This window comes from Bombina bombina, chromosome 6 (assembly GCF_027579735.1).
Source record: "Bombina bombina isolate aBomBom1 chromosome 6, aBomBom1.pri, whole genome shotgun sequence".
NCBI lineage: Eukaryota > Metazoa > Chordata > Amphibia > Anura > Bombinatoridae > Bombina > Bombina bombina.
In genome coordinates, this window is record NC_069504.1 from 469648063 (window position 1) to 469671711 (window position 23649).

The 23649-nt window shown below is 38.4% G+C and overlaps 1 protein-coding gene across 1 annotated transcript in view; it reads right to left on the reverse strand.

Annotated features, from left to right (window-relative positions):
- Positions 1–18435, reverse strand: part of ETFA (electron transfer flavoprotein subunit alpha) — a 135157-nt gene extending 116722 nt beyond the window's left edge. The window contains exons 1-2 of the mRNA XM_053717258.1: positions 18331–18435; positions 16119–16268 (exon numbers count right to left, since the gene is read on the reverse strand). Coding sequence (XP_053573233.1) covers positions 16119–16268; positions 18331–18366 — 186 coding nt within the window. The 5' untranslated portion in view covers positions 18367–18435. The remainder of the gene's footprint in view (positions 1–16118; positions 16269–18330) is intronic.
- Between the last annotated feature and the right edge of the window lie 5214 nt (positions 18436–23649).

Consider the following 23649-nt stretch of genomic DNA (forward strand, 5'->3'; position numbering starts at 1 on the left):
CTCCTGTGGTATTCGTGACACTTTCCCCAATAAGAGACGTAAAAGGGGGTGGCTACAAGCCACTCCAGCTGCGTATCAAAGAGGACACTCCTCCTGGCGTGAAAGACCATCAGCGTTACCATGCATACTGCCCTTTTTATGTTGGATGGTAAACTCATGTTGTAGAGCTAGGCTCCACCTGAGGAGTTTACCATTTGAGCCAACTACCCTATGTAACCAGTGTAAGGGGTTGTGGTCAGTTATCACTGTAAACTGGCGTCCATACAGATAAGGCTGTAGCTTTTGCAAGACCCAAACTATAGCAAGGCACTCTTTTTCCACAGTGGCATATGCCACTTCTTGTGGAAGTAATTTCCTGCTGAGGTACACAATGGGGTGTTCTCACCTTTCTTATCCACCTGACTCAGCCCCTAGCCCATAGTTGGAAGCATCCGTTTGCACTACGAATCTCCTATGGAAATCAGGGGCCTGTAGTATAGGGGAGTCCGTAAGGGCAATTTTCAATTAATTAAAAGCTCTGTCACACTCAGGGGTCCATTTGACTGTTTGAGGTAGGTTTTCTTTTATAAGGTATGTTAGGGGTTTGGCTATGGTACTATAGTGTGGCACAAACTTTCTTTTTTTTTTTATAAATATTTTTATTGAGAGCACAGATGGGGTACAGAAAAAAGAAAAAGGTGAAGACAATAGCAGCGGGAAACAGTCTCAATATTATAACAGTAAAAGAAATATCTGTCATGGCGTTCTCTTCTAAAGGAAGGAGAATACCATGAAACAAAAGGAAAAATCCAGCAACCATGCATTGAACAAATCATAACATTAAACTCTATAGCTAGAATAAACTGGACTCTTCACTATCTGTCCCAACTATGACTTCCAATATGTCTCCTCTGTGGGCTTATTTTCTAATAAGAATTGCTATACAACACATAAAACTAAAAGAAGCAAAAGAAAAAGAAAACAATAAATAAATAAATACGCAAAAAATTTATGTAATCTTATCAGCCTTCTAGTTTACGGTCGCATTCAATTCTCTAAGGTAATGACTTGTTATACCTGCGGCAATTCCCCTCTTAGTGTTGCATTCATAACGTATTCTGTTGATCTTAACGGATAAATAATTTTCTTCTGTATATCTATTGCCTGGGAATATATGAAAATTTCCCACTTTTTAAAGAAAGTCTCGACTTCCTTACTTTTATCTTGTTCTATCATACATTGTTCTAGTGTCATTTGTTTAAAGATAAAGTTACTCACTTCTGCTATGGATGGTAGTTTTTTTGAGATCCAAGTTCTCAGTAATAGAAACCTTGCCACCCCTATCACTAATTCGATAAATAATTTATTTTTTATTCTGGAATCTGCATGTAATAGGAAAAAGACTGTGTCTCGGGAGATTGATATCCCTGTTTTTAATATCCTTGAGAGTAGAAAACTTATTTTATTCCAATACTGCCTAACTAATGTACATTCCCAAAAATAGTGTACAATATCAGCCCCACTGTTACCACATTTCGCACATTTATCCTTAATTTGGCTGTTCCATCTTGACATGGCACATGGTGTCAGGTATGTTTGATTAAGCAAGAAGATATGTGCTTCTCTAAAATTAGTAGAAGTGAAAATCTTATTTATTTTATTAATACTATTATATATACGATCTTCATTACATTCTCTAAACCCCTTCAGTTGCCATTTTTTGACGATGAGCTTTAAGTTTAAGCTACCCTCCTGTCTCAAAGATTCATTGTACCATTTTCTAATCGAGAAATCTCCTGCTTTACTTAAATTAAAGTTCAGCATAAGTGAGGGCCAATCCCAGTCCTTATTTTGGAGGTGTAATAGCTTATTGGCTAAACTCCTTAATTGTAGGTACGCAAAAAAAAAATTTATTGGGTAAATCGAATTCAGCTCTTAATTCCTCAAACGTCTTAATGTACGGATTTTCTGTGTTGAAATTAATCATTTGACCAATATATATCAATCCCTTACTTTTCCACCTATGGAAGACTGCAGATTTTAACGCTTCCGGGAAAAGGGGGTAGCCAGTAATTGTTAAATAATTAGATATTGTATAATTAACTTTTAATTTCTTGCAATACTGCTGCCACGCTTTTATAATACTCATAACTGAGCTGATCTTTTTGATCTTTTTAGGAATATCTGCAACTTTAGTATGTAAAAGAGCCTTTAGAGAATAGGGTTTCACTATTCCCTCTTCCAATGACCTTGCTGTATAATATTCCTTATCTAGCAGCCATTCCGCTGCAATTTTAACATGGCATGCTAAGTTATATTTCCCTATATCTGGGAGTGCGAATCCTCCAGATTCCTTTAAAAGACACAATATTTTGAGAGAGATTTTTTTTCTTTTCTTACCCCACAGAAAATCGATTATATTTTTATTGAATACTTTAATATCTGTGGATTTAATGAGTAAAGGTAAATTCTGCATTTTATACAGTATCTTTGGGAAAATAATCATTTTGATTAAACTAATTTTACCTGACAGGGCCAAGGGAATATATTTCCACACATTTAACTGGTCAGTAATTTTCTGTAAAATTGGTTTAACATTCAAGTCATACCACAACTTAGGGTTCTTACTGAGATTAATTCCAAGATATGTAATCTGATCTACTACTTTATAGGGAAATAAAGTATTAGATTCTTTTTGTTTATTAAGCCATAAGAGTTCAGTTTTATTAAAATTAACTCTATAACCCGAAAAGGAGCTATATAGCTCTATTATGTCCATAAGTTGTGGTATGCTCCGATTGCTATTTCTCAGGAATATCAAAACGTCATCAGCATATAGCAAGATCTTTTCCTCTATATTATTACAAACAATCCCTTGCATCTCTTGACGAATTTTAATAGCTAATGATTCAATAGACAGGTTGAACAAGAAAGGTGACAAGGGACAACCTTGTCTTGTACCTCTTTTCAGAGCAATATCTGCGGATTCCACTCCATTTACTGAAATTACAGATATCGGATTTTTATATATTGCTTTGATATAATTTAGAAAAGGGCCCGAGAAACCAAACTTAGACAGTGATGTGAAAAGATGATCCCACTGTACCGCATCAAAAGCTTTTTCTGCATCTATGGCTATTAAGGCTGCATCTTCTTTTATCTCCTGATGTTTATCTGCCAGATCGTTAAAATATTCAATAATAATGCAAGCTTTACGTATATTAACCACAGAACTTCGATTATTCATAAACCCTACTTGATTTGTATGTATGATATTAGCGAAAAAATTTTTTAATCTTTCCGCGACAATTATTGCTAAGATCTTATAGTCCACATTTAGTAGGGAAATAGGTCTGTATGCGTCTGGCTTCTCAGGGTCCCTTCCTTTTTTATATATCAGAATTGTATTTGCTTTAGTGAAGTTCTTTGACATGCTAGAATTTTCGGAGTAATACCAGTTATATAATTTGGTCAAATATGGTGCAATTTCTTTTTTTAAAATTTTATAGAACTCGGCTGGCAGATGATCCGGCCCAGGTGCTTTATTTAATTTAATCTTATTAATTGTTGTTTCTACTTCTTCTATCGTAATAGGCTGATTAATTGTATTAACTTCTTCCAGTGTTATTTTAGGAGTAGTTATTGAATCCCAGAACCGCCTTTTATTCGAGCTGTCTAACTCAGATGCCCCATAAAATTTGCTGTATATTTGGTAAAAGATCTCGTTTATTTCTAACGGGTCATGTATATATTTATCTTCCACTTTTATTACCGGTATTGTATTAGTTTTTTTTTTCAGATTTAACTACTTTCGCTAGAAGACTACCTGTTTTATTACCAAATTTCATAAACTTAGCTTTACTTTTGAGATCTTCTCTAATAGTTTCTTGTGTATAGAATGTGTCCCTTTCTTGTTTTGCCTGGGTATACCTGAACCAGTTCTTTTTTGTAGTACTTGATAGGTATCTATTATAAGAATTTATAACTTGATTCGTTAATTGTTCTTCCCTTCTCTTTCTTTTCTTTTTAAATATGGCCATATAGCTTATTATTTCTCCCCTTAACACTGATTTAGCTGTTTCCCACAATATTTCTATCCTATCTAGATATTCTCTGTTCAAATTTATAAAAATATTGAATTTTTCTCTTAACATAGCTACAAAAGATGCATTTTTCAGCATATATTTCGGGAAGTGGAAGAAGTTTCTTTTAGGAACTCTTGTTAATATTTCCTCTAGGGTAAGTTCTAGTGTAATAGGAGCGTGATCAGATATGATCACATCTTTTATATCTGCCTTTGGGTTAGCCAGCAATAAGGACTCGGATATCAGGAAGAAATCAATCCTCGATAGTGATTCTAGTGATTTTGATAAGCATGTAAATCTTTTTAAATCTGGATATTGGAGTCTCCAAATATCATGGACTTAAAGTGATTTTTTAAATGTATGCAGGATTCTCATTTCCTTCGATATTCTAGAATCCTTTTTCCTACCTTTTGTGCTTTTCCTGTCTAGTGGGAATCTAGGTGTTAAATTAAAGTCACCAGCAATTATTAAATTTTTTTCATTATACTTTAACATTAATACCTGCAATTTATTCCAAAATTCCGGGTCCAGATTATTTGGACCATAGACATTACACAAAGTATAAATCTTTTTTTTTATTTCTATTTCGATAATAATATAGCGTGCATTGTCATCTCTTTTAACTTCAATAATTTTATATTCTAGATTCTTGCCAAGTAGTATGGCTACACCCTTTTTCCTTTCTAAACACGGAGTGGCAACTACTTCTTTTACCCAATTAACTTTTAATTTAGCTAATTCTATTGCAGACAACCTGACTTCCTGGAGAAAGGCAATATCAGTGTTTAATTTTTTAAGATGCTTTAGGATTGTCTTTCTTTTAATAGGGGAGACAATACCACCAACATTCCAAGATGTAAGACCTAGTAAGTTCCTAATTTTATTCTATGCAAGCTACCAACCACAGATTTTCCAACACTACTAGACATATCCTTAACTTTAGGAGAGGCTGATAAGAAGACAAAACAAAAAAAAAAAAAAAAAAAAAGAGAAAATACAAATCAAAACCAGTTAAAATGTTAACGCTGTTCTCCTTTATGTCATAAATCCTGACAAACTGTGACATAATACTGTTTAGCTTCTTCATTATTCTGAAAGGATTTAAAGCCATCCTTACCTCCTACTTTCAAGATAGCAGGATAGACTACAAATGCCTGTAACCCCTTTTGAATAAATTGCGAGCACATTTGTGACATTATTTTCCTTTTATTCGAGGTTTCCATTGAAAAGTCTTGAAAGATAAGGACTTTCCTGTCATCCAACCGGAGAGGTTCTGAGAGTTTTTTAAAGTATTTTAAGATTTCAGTTTTGTCCTTATAGTTCAAGAATTTTGCTATCACTGGCCTAGTGCGGGATCTGCCCATAGGGTCTTCACCCAAATATTGCTTACTTGAACCCAGTCTATGTATCCGCTCAGCTATGATTTCTAATCCTTCCCTTTGCATGCCCAGTTTCCTTGGTATTTCTTTGGTGATAAGTGCTTCTAACTCACTATTTACATATTTTTCAGATATACCTATGAACCTTAGATTATTTCTTCTTGATCTATCTTCAGCAACATCTGCTCTGACTTGTAATTTTGCAATTTGTCCAGTTAACTCTTCGATCCTATTACTTTTAATAGTCAGTTGATCCTCTAGGTTCGATATTCTATTTTCTATTTCTCCTATTCTTGCATTAAAATGTTTTAACTCATTTGATACCGTTGATATTTCTAGTCTGAGATTATCAAACTGTGGCATCAATAAAGCAGAAATTTGAGTTATTAACATTTGTGTATCTATGTTAACATGAGGTGTGTTCGCACTATCTAAATTCTCTTGTATGGGATCGATTGTATTCTTGTTCTTATTTCTTTCCCTAGTTTTGGCTGACATTACAGCTGGGGACTTATCTTTTGAATTCTGGATAAACTTATCCATTAATAATCACTTGTATTTATAAAAATGTACCACAGGAAGGGGAAGACAAAAGAGAGAGAGAAAAAAAAAAAAAAAAAAAAGGGGGGGGGGAAAGTGTGTGAGTAAAACTAATGTGAAAAAGTGTTAGTAGTGAGTATGAGCCACTTGGGCAGGTGTAAGTCTAAGTGATCAAGGACTAAACCAGAGTCTACAGAGGGAATAAAAAAATCAAAAGTGTAAGATGGTGTCGTGGGTCAAAAGTGAATATTTAGTGTAGGAGTGTGTGAGGGGAGAGAGGGAAAAAAAAAATATATATATATATATATATATATATATCTATATATATATCTATATATATATCTATATATATATCTATATATATCTATATATATATATATCTATCTATATATCTATCTATCTATCTATATCTATATATATCTATATATATCTATATATATCTATATATATCTATATATCTATATATCTATATATCTATATATCTATATATATCTATATATCTATATATCTATATATCTATATATCTATATATCTATATATCTATATATCTATATATCTATATATCTATATATCTATATATCTATATATCTATATATCTATATATATATATATATATATATATATATATATATATATATATATATATATATATATATATATATATATATATATATATATATATATATATATATATATATATATATATATATATCTATCAAGTACCCAACAAGGGATGAGTTGTAATGTTAAGCGCTATACAATTTTCTAAGCTAAGTTATTTCTGTGAGTTTAACCTCTTATTTACTTTTAATCGTTGTGAAGCCTTCAATCTTAAAAAATAAAAAAGACAGAGTTCAAATTACTTTACACTCTTCTATTTTATCAATCTAGCCTATCAAACCTTCAAAAAAAAAAAAAACCAACTTGAACCAACTGCCAGGTTTTTCACTGCAGTCCCTACATTCTGTTCACAACACAAACCCACTGGATCAGGGTCCCAAACTTATACCCTAGCCACACTGTACATTCTTCACAAAGGTGAAACCATGGGTGTTTTTACAACATATAACAAAACTCTAAAGCTTAATCATATACAGCACAGTTGGTCCTGGGTTAATATATCTTTGTCAGAAGGAAATAACAGTCTTTCCAAGTGTCACCCGCTACCTAGTTCTTCACTGGGTTCAGCATTTTTATCAAAACACAGTCCTCTTGCATGCTAATCCCAGACTTGCACACCAGGCTTTCTGATTTTTCTTCCTGTTAATATAGTGGATCTTTTACTCAGACTGTTATCACAACCAAGATCCGTGACCACTGTCAGTATATTCAAAATACCAGCTAGTACCAGTTTCTTCACTGGGAGCTTCAGGCCTCAAACACAGCACAGAATTCTTACGTACTTATCCCAGACTTACACACTAGGCACACAGTATATTCTTCAGTATAGTATATTATGGTATATTGCAGTTAAGTCCCCTCAAACTCAGGCTTTGCTTAGTGCCTATAGAGTTGCACTTTTATGTGTATTATAGATCTGAGCTGAGTAATTAGCCCCCGGGTTTCCTTTTCTCAATATATCTGTATTCTTTCTCTTAATTTTTCTTTTTTTTCAACAACGCAGTGCGTTCAGATATGAAAGTGTAGGGTTTGTTGAGTCAGATTTGTGTGTAACAGTTTTCTTCACTGGGGCAATATATAGCACCTTCCAATAGGGGAAAGAAAACAGCCTGTTGGATTTCCAGAGACCTGCTTCAGTGACTCTCTTTATACTGTCACACAGATATGGGCCATCACAACAACTTCCCCCTATGGAGTACCCAGACCAGGGATCACGTTTCCAACTGAGTTCTTTGTCTAGTTATTCTTTTTTTTTTTTTCCCCAGCCAGCAATAACAGAAATTAGGCCGATAAAACAGATGAATACCTCAGGCCTTAGTGTTGTTATCTCAATTGTTACCAAATATCAGTCACAGTCTTCCCTGCACCCAGACTAATAAAACTGCACACATTCATATCCTCATAGTCAGAGAAAGAAAATAACCTTGCAGCGGCTTTTACCGCACATAGTCTGATGTGTGAGTACTTATCTGCGAGGATGGCTTTCTCTTCTATTATCGTCAGTCTTGTAGCTCCATGTCCATGTTCATGGGCATTTTCCTGAGCAGCGTTGCTCCTGCCAGGGAGCTTTACTGGCTGTGGGATATGTTCGGTGGAGTGCCTTTGTTATCTCTGTGTCACGTACCCGCTGAGCGTAGCCTGTCAAGGCTTCACGATGGTCGATGAGAAGCGCTCCCAAACTGGTACTCTTTGCTCGGCTCTTTTGGGCCTAGAGCCTGTGACTGGCGGTTAGAGTATACACGAAGTATACACGGAGCAAACGCTAGCTTCGCGCCACTCCGATGTTACCGCCCACCGGAAATCCCCCTAATTCAGATAGATTGTCGTGGCACAAACTTTCTATAGTACCCTGCGGTACCCAGGAAGGACATAACCTGTTTCTTTGTCTTAGAGGTGGGCCAGGCCATTATGGCTTCAGTTTTACTTGGCTCGGGGCGCAGTACCCCTCCTCCCACCAGGTGACCCAAGTACTGGACCTCCCCCATGCCCAGCTGACACTTATCTGGTTTAATAGTTAGCCCAGCAGTGGCTATTCGGTCCAATACACTGGCTAAATGTGTGAGGTGTTCCTCCCAGGTATCACTGAACACTGCAATATCATCCAGGTATGCAACAGCTTCCCCCTCTAGCCCCTCCAATAAGTGGTTAACTAGCCGTTGGAATGTGGCAGGGGCATTTTTCATCCCAAAGGGCATCACTTGGAATTCATACAACCCAAAAGGAGTGATAAAGGCAGACCTCTCTTGTGCTTCTGGGGTCATAGGGATCTGCCAGTATCCCCTGCTGAGATCCATGATACTAAGAAACTTGGCCCCTGCTAGCCTGTCCAGTAGCTCATCTATGCGAGGCATAGGATAGGCGTCAAATTCAGTCACTAAGTTTAGCTTTCTGTAATCTACACATAACCTAGTGGTTTTGTCCTTTTTGGGGACTAGTACTACTGGGGAGGCCCAGGGGCTATGGGACTTGCAAATCACTCCCAGCTCTAGCATCTCCTCTATCTACCTTTTTATGTCAGCACTGACCTGCAAGGATACCCTGTACGCTGTTTGTCTGAAGGGATGGTGACTCCCAGTATCTACATGATGTGTGACTAAGTGTGCCCTGCCAGGCTTCCCTGTGAACACGCTATAGTAAGGCCTAAGCACCTCAGACAGCTGATGCCGCTGATCCCCAGTTAAGTGGGCACTAATCTGGGCAGCTTCTAGGGTGTTGTGTTTTCTGGTGGGGGCCAGTAAATCAACAAGGGGGTAAGTCTCATGCTCTTCTCCAGGCAAACTACACACAGTTAACACGGTGGGTTCTCTGTCATAATAGGCTTTTATCATATTTACATGATAGATTTTCTGCCTTTTACCCTCCTCATCCAGAGACACCACATAGTTCACATCATTCCTTCTCTTTAGGATAGTAAATGGACCCTCCCAGACAGCCTGTAGTTTGTTCGGTCTCATGGGTATTAAAATAAGCACTTTCTGTCCCACATCATACACTCTCTCTCTGGCATTCCTGTCATACCACTGCTTCTGCTTAGACTGGGCAGCCTTTAGGTTTTCCTGTACCTCCCCCACTAGGCTATGCATTCTGTCCCTGAACCTTATTACATAGTCTACTACCGAGGTCTCTTGAGCGCCGAATTTCCCTTCCCACTCCTCCCTGATCAGATCAAGGGGGCCACGCACTCTGCGTCCACATAGGAGTTCAAAGGGGGAGAAACCAGTGGATTCCTGGGGCACCTCTCTATAAGCAAATAGGAGGTGCGGCAGGTAATGCTCCCAGTCCTTCCCCTGTGACTCCACAAAGGTTTTGAGCATCTGCTTCAGGGTCCCATTAAACCTTTCACACAAGCCATTGGTCTGGGGTTGGTATGGGCTAGTCACTAGGTGTTCTACCTGTACCTTTTTACATAGACTCTGCATCAGGCCAGACATAAATTGCATGCCCTGATCAGTTAGCATTTCCTTAGGGAAACCTACCCTTGAAAAGATACCCAATAAAGCATCAGCCACTTTATCAGCCCTGATAGATGACAGGGCCACCGCCTCTAGGTAGCAGGTCGCATAATCCACTACCGTCAGAATGAATCTTTTCCCTGAACTGCTTGGGACAGCTAGGGGCCCTACTATATCCACAGCCACCCTCTCAAAGGGCTCAGTCACTATGGGGAGGGTAATTAAAGGGGCACGTCCACCTCTCCAGGTTTCCCCACTTTCTGACATGCAGGACAGGAGCGACAATAATTAGCAACATCAGTACCCATCCCCTGCCAATAAAAGTGATGAACAACCGGGCTTTGGTTCTCTGTACCCCTAGATGTCCTGCCATAGGAATTTCATGGGCCACTCCCAACAGTTGCGCTCTAAACGGTTTAGGTACCACTAACTGTCTCTCAGCTAGCCAGGGATCCTGTCCCTCCACTGGAATGGACTCCCGGTACAACCTCCCTTTATCCCAGTACACTCTCTCTCTTTATCAGAGTCAGCAGGCAGCTGCCTAGCTAGGTCCCTGATCTTCTCTAGTGTGGGATCAGTCCCCTGGGCCTGCTGAAAATCCTGACTGACCAATTATTAGTGGCTGTGCTGTTTGAGGCCCCCCACCTTCCTTATCAGTGTTCTCCCCTGGGTCCTCGGGCTGAAGCACCCCCTGCTCCCTAATCTGGGCAGACTGCTGTCGGGTCACCACTGATACAGAGGGGCCCTCCCCCTCTGGCACTACTTCTACACACTTTTGGTACTTGGGGATGATTGGTTCACACACCAGACATGTCTGGTTCAGGTAAAGGCTGCGTCACACACACACCCTGCCCCCCCCTCCCCTTCAGCACATATCTGGGCATAGTTACACATGGTCTCTTGTACATTAGGACCAATGTCTTGTTTGCCTAGGTCACAGGTATCATGATCAGGTATATACTGTGACAATCTACCCAAATCAGTACCAAGCAATACATTTGTAGGAATATTATCTGACACTCCCACATCTCTTAACCCTCTTCCTGCTCCCCAATCTAGATATACTCGTGCCATAGGCACTGCAGGTTGTACTCCCCCAATCCCTTTTACTGCTAGAGTCTTTCCAGGGATAATGTCCTCCGAGCTCACTAGCTCTGGACGCACAATAGTCACTTCTGCACCCGTGTCCCTAAGCCCCAATCTCACCTTCTCTCCAACAGTCACAGGTTGCAGGTTCTCATTGGTACTTTCCTCTGGCCGGGTTACAAACAAACCGAAGATGATAATCCTGAGGAGCGGCCTCCTCCTGCTGATGCTGAAGGTTTCTTCCTCTCTGGGCAGTTAGTGCTGATGTGACCCATTTTTTGACAAGCAAAACACTTGCGGGTATCTCCCTGCCCAAGTGCAGCACCCGCCCCTCCTTTCCCAGAGGTAGCAGACACACTAGACAAAGGCACAGCAGGTTTTGTGAAGAGGGGTCATGCAGCAGCTCCTTTCCAGGTGGATCCCCCCTTAGAAAAGGATTTTCTCCCATTCCCTGGGGACCTGTTGGCTGTATAAAAATCAGCCAGCTCACCAGCTTCCAATGCTGTTATGGGTTTAAGGTCCAAAACCCATTCTTGAACTTCTGCTGGGCACAGCTGCATAAATTGCTCCTTCACGATCAAATCTTTCAGCTTCTCCATAGTGGCAACTTTTAATCCTCTGACCCACTGTTTAAAGGCTGTCATCAAGTTCCAAACAGCTGCAGTATAGCTCTCTGACAAACCATTCTGCAGAGAATGGAATTTTTTCCTGTACACCTCAGGAGTAAGATTATACCTCCTCTGCAGTGCAGCTTTAATGGAATCATAGTCCTGATCAAACTCTGGGGGTAGTTCAGAAAAAGCCTCCAGTGCAGGACCTTTCAGGCCAGGGGTAAGGTACTTGGCCCACTGCTCCCTTGGCAGCTGGAACGGTCTAAACTTTCTCAAAGCTATGCAGGAATACATCCACATCGCCATCTTTCTCCAGAGTGGGAAAATTCTCTGCACGCACTCTGGGAGCAGGTATGTCTCTAGGTTCACTAACAACAGGTGAGACCATCCCTCTCTCCAACCGTACAAGCTGTAGCTGATACTCTCAGCCTGTCGTTCAGCAGCCTGTCTCTCATAAAATTTGGCAATCAGCTCCATGAGCAAACTTGCATCCACAGAGCCCATATGTTTCAGAGCAGTTTGCAAATAACAGTCCAATGGATCCTCAGATCCTGATGAATCACTGCCCACAGCTGCAGATACCTCTCCTGAGGCGGCTTGGCTGTTATATTCCAAAAGAGCTTGTATTAGTCCATCTTTGTTCTTTCCACGTGTTGGAATATCACGCTCCTGGCATAAGAGTGCCAGTGTCTCTTTAGTTTGCTGCTCGTATGACTCCATACCAAAAATAAAATAGAAAAGAAAAACAGAATAGGGAAGGGGACAGTTTGCAATGTGTGACTATATAATGCACTGAGTTTTATCCTTTGGAAATTGTAAGAAACAATTTCTTTTAGTACCAGGATTTTCACATTCGCAAATCCGCAAGCACTAAAATCTAATAAAAAAAAAAAAAGAAGATCTACACCGCTGCCCACCAATTTGTGACTAACCAAGGTTATCCAACCCTGCGCCAGTCACTTATTTGGCACAGAAAGGATTATCAGACCCCTTCTACTCTCACTAATATGTCACAATCTAGCCACACCAGACCAGCTTGTGATTTAGTTCAGTGGGTGCAAGGGTTAACAACACTCTCTAGTCTGTACTAGACTTAAAAGAAATGCCCAAACTTCCCTTTAATGCCACCACTTATGATTTATTAAAGGGAAAATCCTAAGGAAAAACCCAGCCTTGCACATTAACTTTCTGAGTACAATTTAGCAGAAAATAACCTAAATTATACAGTTCTAATATTCCAGTCTCTTTCAGTAACATGGTTCAATTATTAGACAAAGGCCAAACTTAATAAAAGAATTATTTATTATGACAAAAATTTTATGCACAATGCATTATTAATAAAAAGTTGTTACAAATAAAATTACACATTAGCAAACAGTTTTTCAAAATAAAAAGAAGAAAATTAGAAACCTTACACTGTGCTAGTCTTTGGAATCTGGTACCAGAGAGATGGCATGAAGCAATTGGGTGCTTACTCTGTGTTGTCACAGCCTCCCTTGTAAGAATGACATCTCATAGCTGAAAAATAGGATTCTTATACCTATTTTCCATATATTAGGTTGCCTGACCACACCCTCCTGGGCGGGCTAAGAAACCCCCCTGTCTTTAAACACATATAGGCATTAGACCAATGTCCTTTTATTGACCTCATCAGGATATGGGGGAGAAGCACTGTGGTATCGCTGGAGCTGACAGATTGACTCAATGCATACACAATAACATTTGGAGGAAGGGTTTTTTAGAAACTATTTATGAGGGGTTCTGGCACATCAAAGAAAAACACAAACAAACCCAGTACACAGCTATTTTTAAAAACAAACAACTGTTCTTAGTTCACAACTAAGCAGAATTAACCCCTTCTCAGCTAACTCCTGAGGTATTCGTGACAGGTATGCTCTGTCCTAATCACAAAAGAAAAATCTTGTGATTTATGTCCTTTTAAATTTGTACAGACTGAGATTTGGATGGATGACATCCGTATGTAATCTATACATTTAATAGACACAAAACAGTGACTTAACAGAAATGCAGTAGTAATTGAATGCACTGGATTCAGTTTCTAGGTACTACAATGCTTGTGTTTGTCCAGCCCTACCCTATATGACTCTTGCTTATGCATTAATTGTTCAAAAGATTTACCAAATTAAACAAAGGACAGTAAAGTCAAAATTAAACTTTCATTTCTCAGACAGAACATGCAATTTTAAACAACTTTCCAATTTACTTCTGTTAGCAAATTTGCTTTATATTGTTGAAGAGTAGATCTAGGTAGGCTAATAGATGCTCAGAAATGTGCACGTGCCTTCAGAACGCTATGGAAGCAGTGTTTTGCAATATTATTTCTAGCAGTGTTATACATTGTTGCAAACACTGCTGCCAAAGTATGGAATAAGATTGCCATCAAAAAGGCAAGCATGTGATTCTTTATCGTTGTACATAAATTGTGACATACAAATCTAGTTCCCATTTTGCTAAAGGACTTGTGATGCTACAGCATTTACTTCAGTAGTTTGCCTTGGAAGTAGCTGCTCTTTTGCTTTCAATTAAATGTGGAGAAATGGCTGACAATCCCAGTACATCAACATCTCAGGTAAACTTGTTAACATATATCATGTAAAATACAATATGGCTTAACATGACAGAAGTGAGTATTCTCATTTGCATCATACAACACTATACAGAGCAATATTGATTTGTATGTTTTAATTACAGTTTTCATGATAACAGCAACAACTCACTGTAACGTGGTCTTCTTTTAGAGTATGTTTTTGTTTTACCATAAAACATGCCTTGTTTTATACAATAATGTACTAGGGAATATGGATTTTGATTATTTAATCACAGCTTTTATATTAGCAGCTGGTCTTCTCCACATTTAATTGAAAGCAAAAGAGCAGCTACTTTCCAGGCAAACTACTGAAGTGAATGCTGCAACATCAAAAGTACTTTAGCAAAATGGGAACTGGATTTATTTTTGACAATGTTTTGACACATACTGGTGTCATTCCAAAAAAAAAAAAAAAAAAAAAAAAAACGAAAAGAAAAGAAAAAATAAATCATATTTCAAAAAAATCTAATTGTATTTGTAATAAAAGATTTGTATTCTAAAAAAAAAAAAAAAAATTGTATTTGAAAATTTAGATTTGTATTCGTATGAAGTCACAACTTATGTATGTACAATGATAAAAAAAAAAAAATCACACACGCTTGCGTTTTTGACAGCAATCTTATTCCATACCAGAGAGGTTTAAAGACACGTGCACGTTCCCGAGATCCTATGAGCCTACATAGATTTGCTTTTTAACACAGAATATCAAGAGAACAAAGCAAATCTGTCAATAGAAGTAAATTGGAAAGCTGTTTAAAACTGCATATTCAATCTGAATCATGAAAGATTAATTTTGACTTTACTGTCCCTTTAATAGACTACCAGAAGGGAAAAAAATTAACACACATAAGCAGCATTATATTTTTCTTTGTGTGTTTGAGACATTTAAAGGGACACTGAACCCAAATTTCTTCTTTCGTGATTCAGATAGAGCAAACAACTTTCTAATTTACTCCTCTTATCAATTTTTATTCGTTCTCTTGCTTTCTTTATTTGAAAAAGAAGGCATCTAAGCTATTTTTTGGTTCAGTACCATGGAAAGCACTTGTTTATTGGTAGGTGAATTTACCCACCAATCAGCAAGAACAACAGTGTGTTCACCAAAAATGGGCCAGCATCTAAACTTACATTCTTGCATTTCAAATAAAGATACCAAGAGAATGAAAAGAATTTGATAATAGGAGTAAATTTGAAAGTTGCATGCTCTATCTGAATCACGATAGAAAAAATTTGGGTTCAGTGTCCCTTTAACCATTTTAAGACCTTTAATTTGTTAGCTCTCAATATAGTCGGAATCTACATAGTAATCTTGTAGTGAAAACTTTTGCTTTTCAAAAGCAATAAAATCAAGCTTGCTTGTGTACTACTCATGTTCAGAGTTGTTATTAAACTAAATACATTATGTTGCCTTGATCTGTTATATGTGAAACTAACACTATCATTTGTTATATAAAACATGGTACATCGCAATTACCACCAACACATATATAATGCTCAAGCAATCCTTTTGTGACTGTTGCAGCATTGTATATTATTCTGCAAGATTTGCTATATGTACGGTATTTCTGACACTTTGCAGTACGATGGAATTGTCTTATCTGTCAAAAGTCTAAAGGCAGAATTGTATTAGTAACACAGGGGTACAAATCCAATAAACAATGCGTTTTATTATCACATAAAACTCTACAGAATGTTTTGAATTATCTAACACATTCTTTATTTTATGTTATATGGATATATAAAAATAAAATACCTACCTTGGTACAGTCAGTCCCAGCCACCAAGCAGGACACATCCCCCCCAAGTCTCTTGGCTGCAGAGATGGCACTTAGTGTAACTGGCGTCAGCTGTTGTGTGTCATGTTCAGCAATAACCAGGGTACTAAGCAACCTGCGCAGGGTACTGGCCTTCGAAGTACAGAAACAAAATGTTTATTATGTATTCTATAGCATCTTACAATCCACCCCATAAGCAAGAAGTTTATACAATTAAAAACGTGTCAAAAATCCATGATTTTAGATAGGTAGAAACACTACTTTTCTGTAACTGGTCACACATCAAACTGATGAGTAAAAATGATTTGTCTCTAGTCATATACCAAACACTGGTACAATACTATCACCTGTCTGGATTTCCTTCCCTGGATTCTTAAGACTTGATACAATGACACACCTTGAGGGGAAAAATAAAACCTTTCCATTCTCTCTTCAAAGCAAAATGGTAAGAAATTCATAACTTAAAAATGACTTTTATAGCCATTAGAGATGTAATTTTAAAATGGCCAAGATTTATTGTTTCTACACTATGTAGTGGTATACAATAACAATCATATTTGAGACCATACTGACACAGATCATATAATTGTAAGACTAATGACCCTGCACATTTTTGTGTTTATCCGCCACAAAGAAGTACTGCTAGGACCTGCACAGCACTGCTGGTCCAAAGTGGAAACTGCCGCTGATCCGATCAGCAGCACTAGTTGGCACGACTCAGCCATGTAACTAGCACTGGTAATTGAATCCGCTGCAGTTTCTGTTCTGCTGGTCCCAATGTGTACTTTTACCACACCCTTTTGCGGGAGTAAAACAAAAAATTTTCAAGCCTGTCATAGTGCAGAATTAGTGCAGAATTATATAACATTAGATTAGCGCCAGATTTCTAAAGTGAAGGGTTAAATAGATATCTTGCAAAGAAAACAGAACGCCGCTCCTGGTTTTACTGAGCGGGTCTGTTTTCTTCTCCTAAGCGCATCTGGGCACGCTGTCTAATCACAGCCGGCCCGATCAAGCTATTAAACTCAATGTAGCTCGCTCGTGCTGTGACTAGACAGCGTGCCCGCAAAGCACTTTGGAGAAGAAAACAGACCCACTCAGAGCCAGTAGCGGCGTTCTGTTATCTTTGCGAGATATCTATTTAACCCTATATAACATTATTTCCTACGTTTACTGGCCCTTCAATATAAATAATTGCAATACTATTATTCATCCGTTTAAATGAATTTTACCTTTTATTTATTTCTACACTACATTTTTGCTTCCTGTCAAAAAAGGAGGAAGGGGCCTCTGTAGGAAGTTTTATCTTAGCCTGATGTCATAAAACTTCTAGGCTTGTTACTATTATGTGAATAGCCTAGAAGATAACAGGAAGTCAGACTTGCTCATGCATAGACCAGTCAGAATGTAGCCTAAGTTTCAAAGATGTCAGCTCCCATATCATTCTGGGGGCAGGGGCTACAGTGAGAATTTCTAAGTTCTAATTATGCACAAAAAAATAAAAACAAGTCTGATTTTTTTTTAGGTTTACTTTTATTTAGCATATTTGTTTTGAGAGTAAAGTCAGATACGTCAAAATTATAAACTAAATAAGAGTACCATATTAAATGTTTGAATTGGAGATTTTTACAAGTTGTAAAAAATAAAGGGAAAAAAATCTCAGGAGCAGACAAATAAGGGAGCCTGTGAGATTGTAAAAAGTTTGGACAAATGAGGGAGCTCCCTGGAACTAAAGGAGGGTTGGCACTAACACTGAATATCACTAAACATTGAAAAATATTTACTTTTATCTTAAAAATATAATAGACAAGTGTGCACCAGCATTTGCAGAGACTGGTACATTGACCTACATAAATCTATAACCAATTCAACTACTTAAAAAATATGAACAGTTTGTAAAACAAAATGTAACACAACTATAATTCAAACTATGGGTGCACTAGTAACCTGCTGTAACAACATGGTATATTCAGTGATGACGGAGTAAACGGTACATGTATCGTGATATCTTTATTCAGCTTTATGTAACACGTCAAACATCTATTACATAGATATACGTTATGTAATTATCTTTGTACCCTTGTTATACAACAAAAGTCTTAATAAGTAATACAGATATATGTTCTGGTATGCTGTGAGATATATATTTTAATGTCGCAACTTATTCCATATTATATTACATAACGTGTCTCACCCCTCGGTGTTTCCCGGTACTCAGCGTTCTGTACATGGCAGGTTTCTAACATAGAGGTGACCGGGTTATAAGACGTATTAATAACGCGACAACAGAGAAGTGTAGCGCGCTCTAGTGACGTCCTACTATAAGACAATGATGGCCGTAGAAACTGGCAAATAGTCGCATGCAGCTACAGCTGTTAATTTTAATAATTTATATTTAACCTAAATACAATTCAAGCAGTTAGTGTGAATTTGTGAAATAACAAAAAATATAATCATTTAGTGCACGTTTCTTGTTCGTATGCTGTGCATTTACTACTTTTTTTCTAAATGCTTTTTAATTTTATTTCGTATACTACTTTGTTTTTCTCATGTATGTAGTTCATTTGATGTAATATTGCTTAAGGGAAATAGCTCGTTTATCATTTTTAGAATGCAGGAATAGGAAGTCTGTAGAGAGCAAAATGAAGGGAAGATTAACAGGGGAGCATCCTGATTTTAGAGGTCTGTCCAGAGCGCTGTATTTAGCACTGTGCAAAGGCACATAAAGAATGAGTTTTGCACACGTTTGATCAATTAAACTTTCCTTAATCTTTAGTGATGGTAAATCCCATGATGCTGAAGTTAGCTCCTTATTCGGCCAGCTTCTTATTCAAAGATTGAAGTTAGTTTACTATACCCAGCATCCTATTCAGGTTAGCTTCTTATTTATGAAAGAAATTATTTATTAAACAACAATTAGCAAAGTTAATATGATATTAAAGGATCAGTCAATACAGCAGATCTGCTACATCAACAAATGCATGATAAAAAGTCAATGCACTAGCACTTAGTCTGAACTTCAAATAAGTATTAGATTTTCTTCTAACAAATTTTAACGTTATGTCTATTTCCACTCCCCCTGTACCATGTGACAGCAATCAGCCAATCACAAATGCATATACGTATATTCTGTGAATTTTTACACATGCTCAGTAGGAGCTGGTGACTCAAAAAGTGTGAATATAAAAAGACTGCACATTTTTTTAATGGATGTAAATTGGAAAGTTGTTTATAATTGCATGTTCTATCTGAATCATTAAAGTTTAATTTGACCTGAGTGTCCCTTTAATCATGAAATTTGGCACCATAATTTCCATTAATTTCAATGGAAAATTCTGAATAGGATGCTGGGTGAATAGTAAGCTAACTTCAATCTTCGAATAAGAAGCTGGCCGAATAAGGAGCTAACTTCAGCATCATGTAAATCCCAGCGTTTGTTAAATACTTGGATTTACTATGACTTTAACCCCTTAGTGACCAGACACTTTTCCATTTGTTGACCGTTTGGGACAAGGGCTATTTTTACATTTCTGCTGTGTTTGTGTTTAGCTGTAAATTTCCTCTTACTCATTTACTGCACCCGCACACATTATATACTGTTTTTTTCGCCATTAAATGGACTTTTAAAGAAGATACCATTATTTTCATGATAGCTTATAATTTACTATTAAAAAAAAACACTTTTTCTAACTTTGAACCCCAAAATCATCTACAACCACCAAAAACACCAGTGCTAAATAGTTTCTAAATTTTGTCCTGAGTTTAGAAATACCCAATGTTTACATGTTCTTTTTTTTTGCAAGTTATAGGGCAATAAATACAAGTAGCACTTTGCTATTTTCAAACCATTTTTTTTTCTTCAAAATTAGCGATAGAAAAAAATTCTAGCTATTCTGCAGTGTTGGATCCCCCTTAGCCCCCAACCTCCCTGATCCCCCCCAAACAGCTCTCTAACTCTCCCTATCCACCTAGTTGCTGCCATATTGGATACTGGCAGCTGTCTGCCAGTACCCAGTTTGTTAAAAAAAAAAACAACCTTATTTATAAATAAAAACCCAATTTTCTGTAGTGTAGCTGCCCCCCCATATCCCTACCCCCTCCCAGATCCATTTCCAAATATTTATTTGCCCCCCTCTCCCTCCATCTCTTAGACTTTTCTGTAGTGTATTGGTCCCAGTCCCACCCACTCGCGTGTGCTCCTGCGCGCTCCCGCCCACCTGAGCGCACTCTTGTGCACCCGCGCGCACCCGCCCTCCGCTCCCGGCACCTGGAAGGAAGTGGACCAGCGATGGGCCACCCACCCGCCTCCCTGCTACAGCTCGCACCCACCAACGATCGGCACCATCGCTAGCCGATGCAGATTGGGCCACAGAGTGTATCTCTCTGCATTGGTGGGTAAAAAAGGGTTTTGCAGGGATGCCTCAATATCGAGGCATCACTGAAATACCCTGGAAGCGATCACAATCGCCTCCAGAGCTTTAAACCCCAGAGAACATGTCAGGCACATTCTTGGTCCTTAAGGGTATTTTTTTGTAGGACGTGCCTGACACATCCTTGGTCGTTAAGTGGTTAAGGGGACATGAAACCCAATTTTTTTTTCTTTCCAGATTTAAAAAGAGCATACAATGTTAAACAACTTTCCTTTGTTGAAAAGCAGACCTTGGAGCTGGACACTAACTGCTGATTGGTGGCTGCACATATTTGCCTCTTGTCATTAGCTTTCCGATGTGTTCAGCTAGCTCCTAGTAGCAGAGTCGGCTCTTGAGTTAGTTAGGCCTTAGGCGAGGATCAAATATGAGGCCCCTTGACACAAAACAAAATGCAAAAATGAATCAAATAAATCTGAATAGGAATTTCTCTGAATTTCGCTAAACTCTCTTCCTATGTGCATTAAAGTTCACCCAAAACCTTTCTTGGCAAATATTAATTCTCAAAGTATCTCCCAAATTAGTACATTAAATTACAAGTCTCTTGTATAAGTGTATCCTCTAGACCAGGGGTCAGCAACCTTGGGCCCCCAGAACTACATTTCCCATGATGCTGAGACACTCTTTAGGCTGTCTGAGCATCATGGGAAATGTAGTTCCAAAACATCTGGGGGCCCAAGGTTGCTGACCCCTGCTCTAGACCAGGGATGGGGAACCTTGGCCCTCCAGATGTTTCTGAACTACATTTCCCATGATGCTGAACTGGACTTCAGAGTGCCTAAGCATCATGGGTAATATAGTTCTGAAACATCAGGAGTGCCAAGGTTCCCCATTCCTGCTCTAGACCATACAATTTGGGTGTGCAACTATTTGACAAGCCTAAATATTAAGGTTGCAGGAGTTATATGTAGAGGACCTCATCTTCTACTGCCCATTCCTACTTCTACTATTTTTTTTTTAATCCTTTACCCCTCTCTGGTGCTTTGCTCTACATTGATAACATTACAATAACTTGGAATGATTTAGTGCAGTGCTTTCCAAACTGTGTGTCGGGACACACTAGTGTGTCGGCAGCAGTGTGTAGGTGTGTCCCTGCTTCAGCACAAATTTTTTTAAATTAAAAAAAAAAAAAAAAATTGTTTTTTGGTTTCTGACTTTCCACCTGTCTGCTACACATATCACATGGTTGACACGTGATTGATACCTAGTGGGTCACAGATCATCTTAACCAATTGGCACAGCTCAGTGGGAACTGAAACTATTACCATTGGCGGATTTGGCGGCACATTGGCTCCTGACTGCACGTGTAGTCTCCTTAATTGGCTCGTGACTGCAAGTGTAGCCAGTGAGTGGGACAGCAGTGTGTTTGCAGCTCGGGCAGTAGTCAGTCGGACTCACAGAGCTCTGAGGGTGGCAGCTTAAATGCTGAGCTGAAGTCAGAAGTCAGTGGGATTTTTTTGCAACTAGCTCCCAGTAGTGCATTGCTGCTCCTGCTCTTGATATATGGATAGGAAGTGGAAGCTTAAAAATGCTTGATGATGAAATGTGAGTGTCTTTATCTAATATTACACCAAATATTCCGAAACTGTGTTCATCCCATCAACTTCATACATCCCATTAAAATAGTAAGCAGCTATTGGTGTTATTAAACTTTTTTTAATTCTTGCACATACATACTGTTACTTGTAAATGCATTTTGTTATTATATAATATATGTATGTGTCCGTATCTTTTAAAACAAGTTAGTTTAACCTCCTTTTTGCTAGTACAACTGAATTACTGTGTCGCGAAATGATGTAGGTCTACAAAGTGTGTCACCAACATGAAAAGTTTGGAAAGCTCTGATTTAGTGTGATATCAATATAATTTTTTTACCATAAAAAAAAATATAGCAGTCATTCTGTACTTGGATATTGGCTCAAATTAAAACAGAACTGTAAGGCATGTATGAAGTGGTCACTTTAATACTTAAGAAAATATATACCTCAGGGTCAATTACTCAGAGTAAGAAATTTCTGCTCTGAAGGGGAAGACTTTAGAACTATGCCAGAATAATGCTTTGATGTTTGACATAGTATGAGTGCTAGGCAATTTTTTTTATTTTTTTCAAATCAGAGCTGCAATCAGAATGGCCCTGACACAGAAGCTGCATAAAATCTGCCCCTGGCCCTAAACCACCCAATTCTGTTACATACCCAAAATAGACCCCATACGAAATCCAACCCAGTACCCACATCTCACTTATCACAAAGACTTTATATTTGTATGTACTGATATTTCACTTCTCACTAGCAAACCACAGTTATGGGCTCACAAACTCATTGTCGCTCACAGACTGTTACGGTTACCCTTAGTCTCGCTGAGAGATGGACCGCTTAGTAGCCTGGATCCCTATTGCTAAAGAGGGGAGAAGCTGCTTTCCATAGTATTCTATATGAGTCTCGCAAATATAGAATAATCTCCCTTAGCTGCAGTACAGCTAGGATACCCTTCTGCCCACAAAAACGAGTCAACGCTGCGATTGAGGGTCAAACAAGAACTCAGGACTGGGATGCCCAGCCTGCTTTTTATTAAGGTTACATGCACACAGGGCACTCCCAGGGGGAGAGGGGGGGGAAGCACAAAATCCCCCATCACACATTTAGATAGAGAGCACTGTCCTTTGACAGGCCACAATAGGATTATAGTACTTAAGATAACAAGTTTACAAGTTCATCTTATCAATTAGCAGTCTGGCTCCAGAGGTGATTAGACAATAGCTTCTAAAAGCTGAAAAAAAAGAGTTAACTCTTTATGAAATGATACTTGTTACGGTTTTCTTGGAGCCCTTCTTAGGCGCTGGCTTGCTGGTTCAGGCATTGCTGCTGGGAAATAAGCTCTTCACAACAAAATAACTAATGCTTCTGTAACAGTGCTCCCTTTCTGTGGAACACTCTGGCAGACACGGTCTGACCCCTTTTCGGGGCAGACTAAGGCTGTCCAGACCGCTGGTTATGCGGGGCTGAGGTCGGTTTGTCTGGACAACCCGTCGGCGTTGCCATTCTGTTTCCCAGGTCTGTAAGTAATGGTGAAATTGAAGGGTTGCA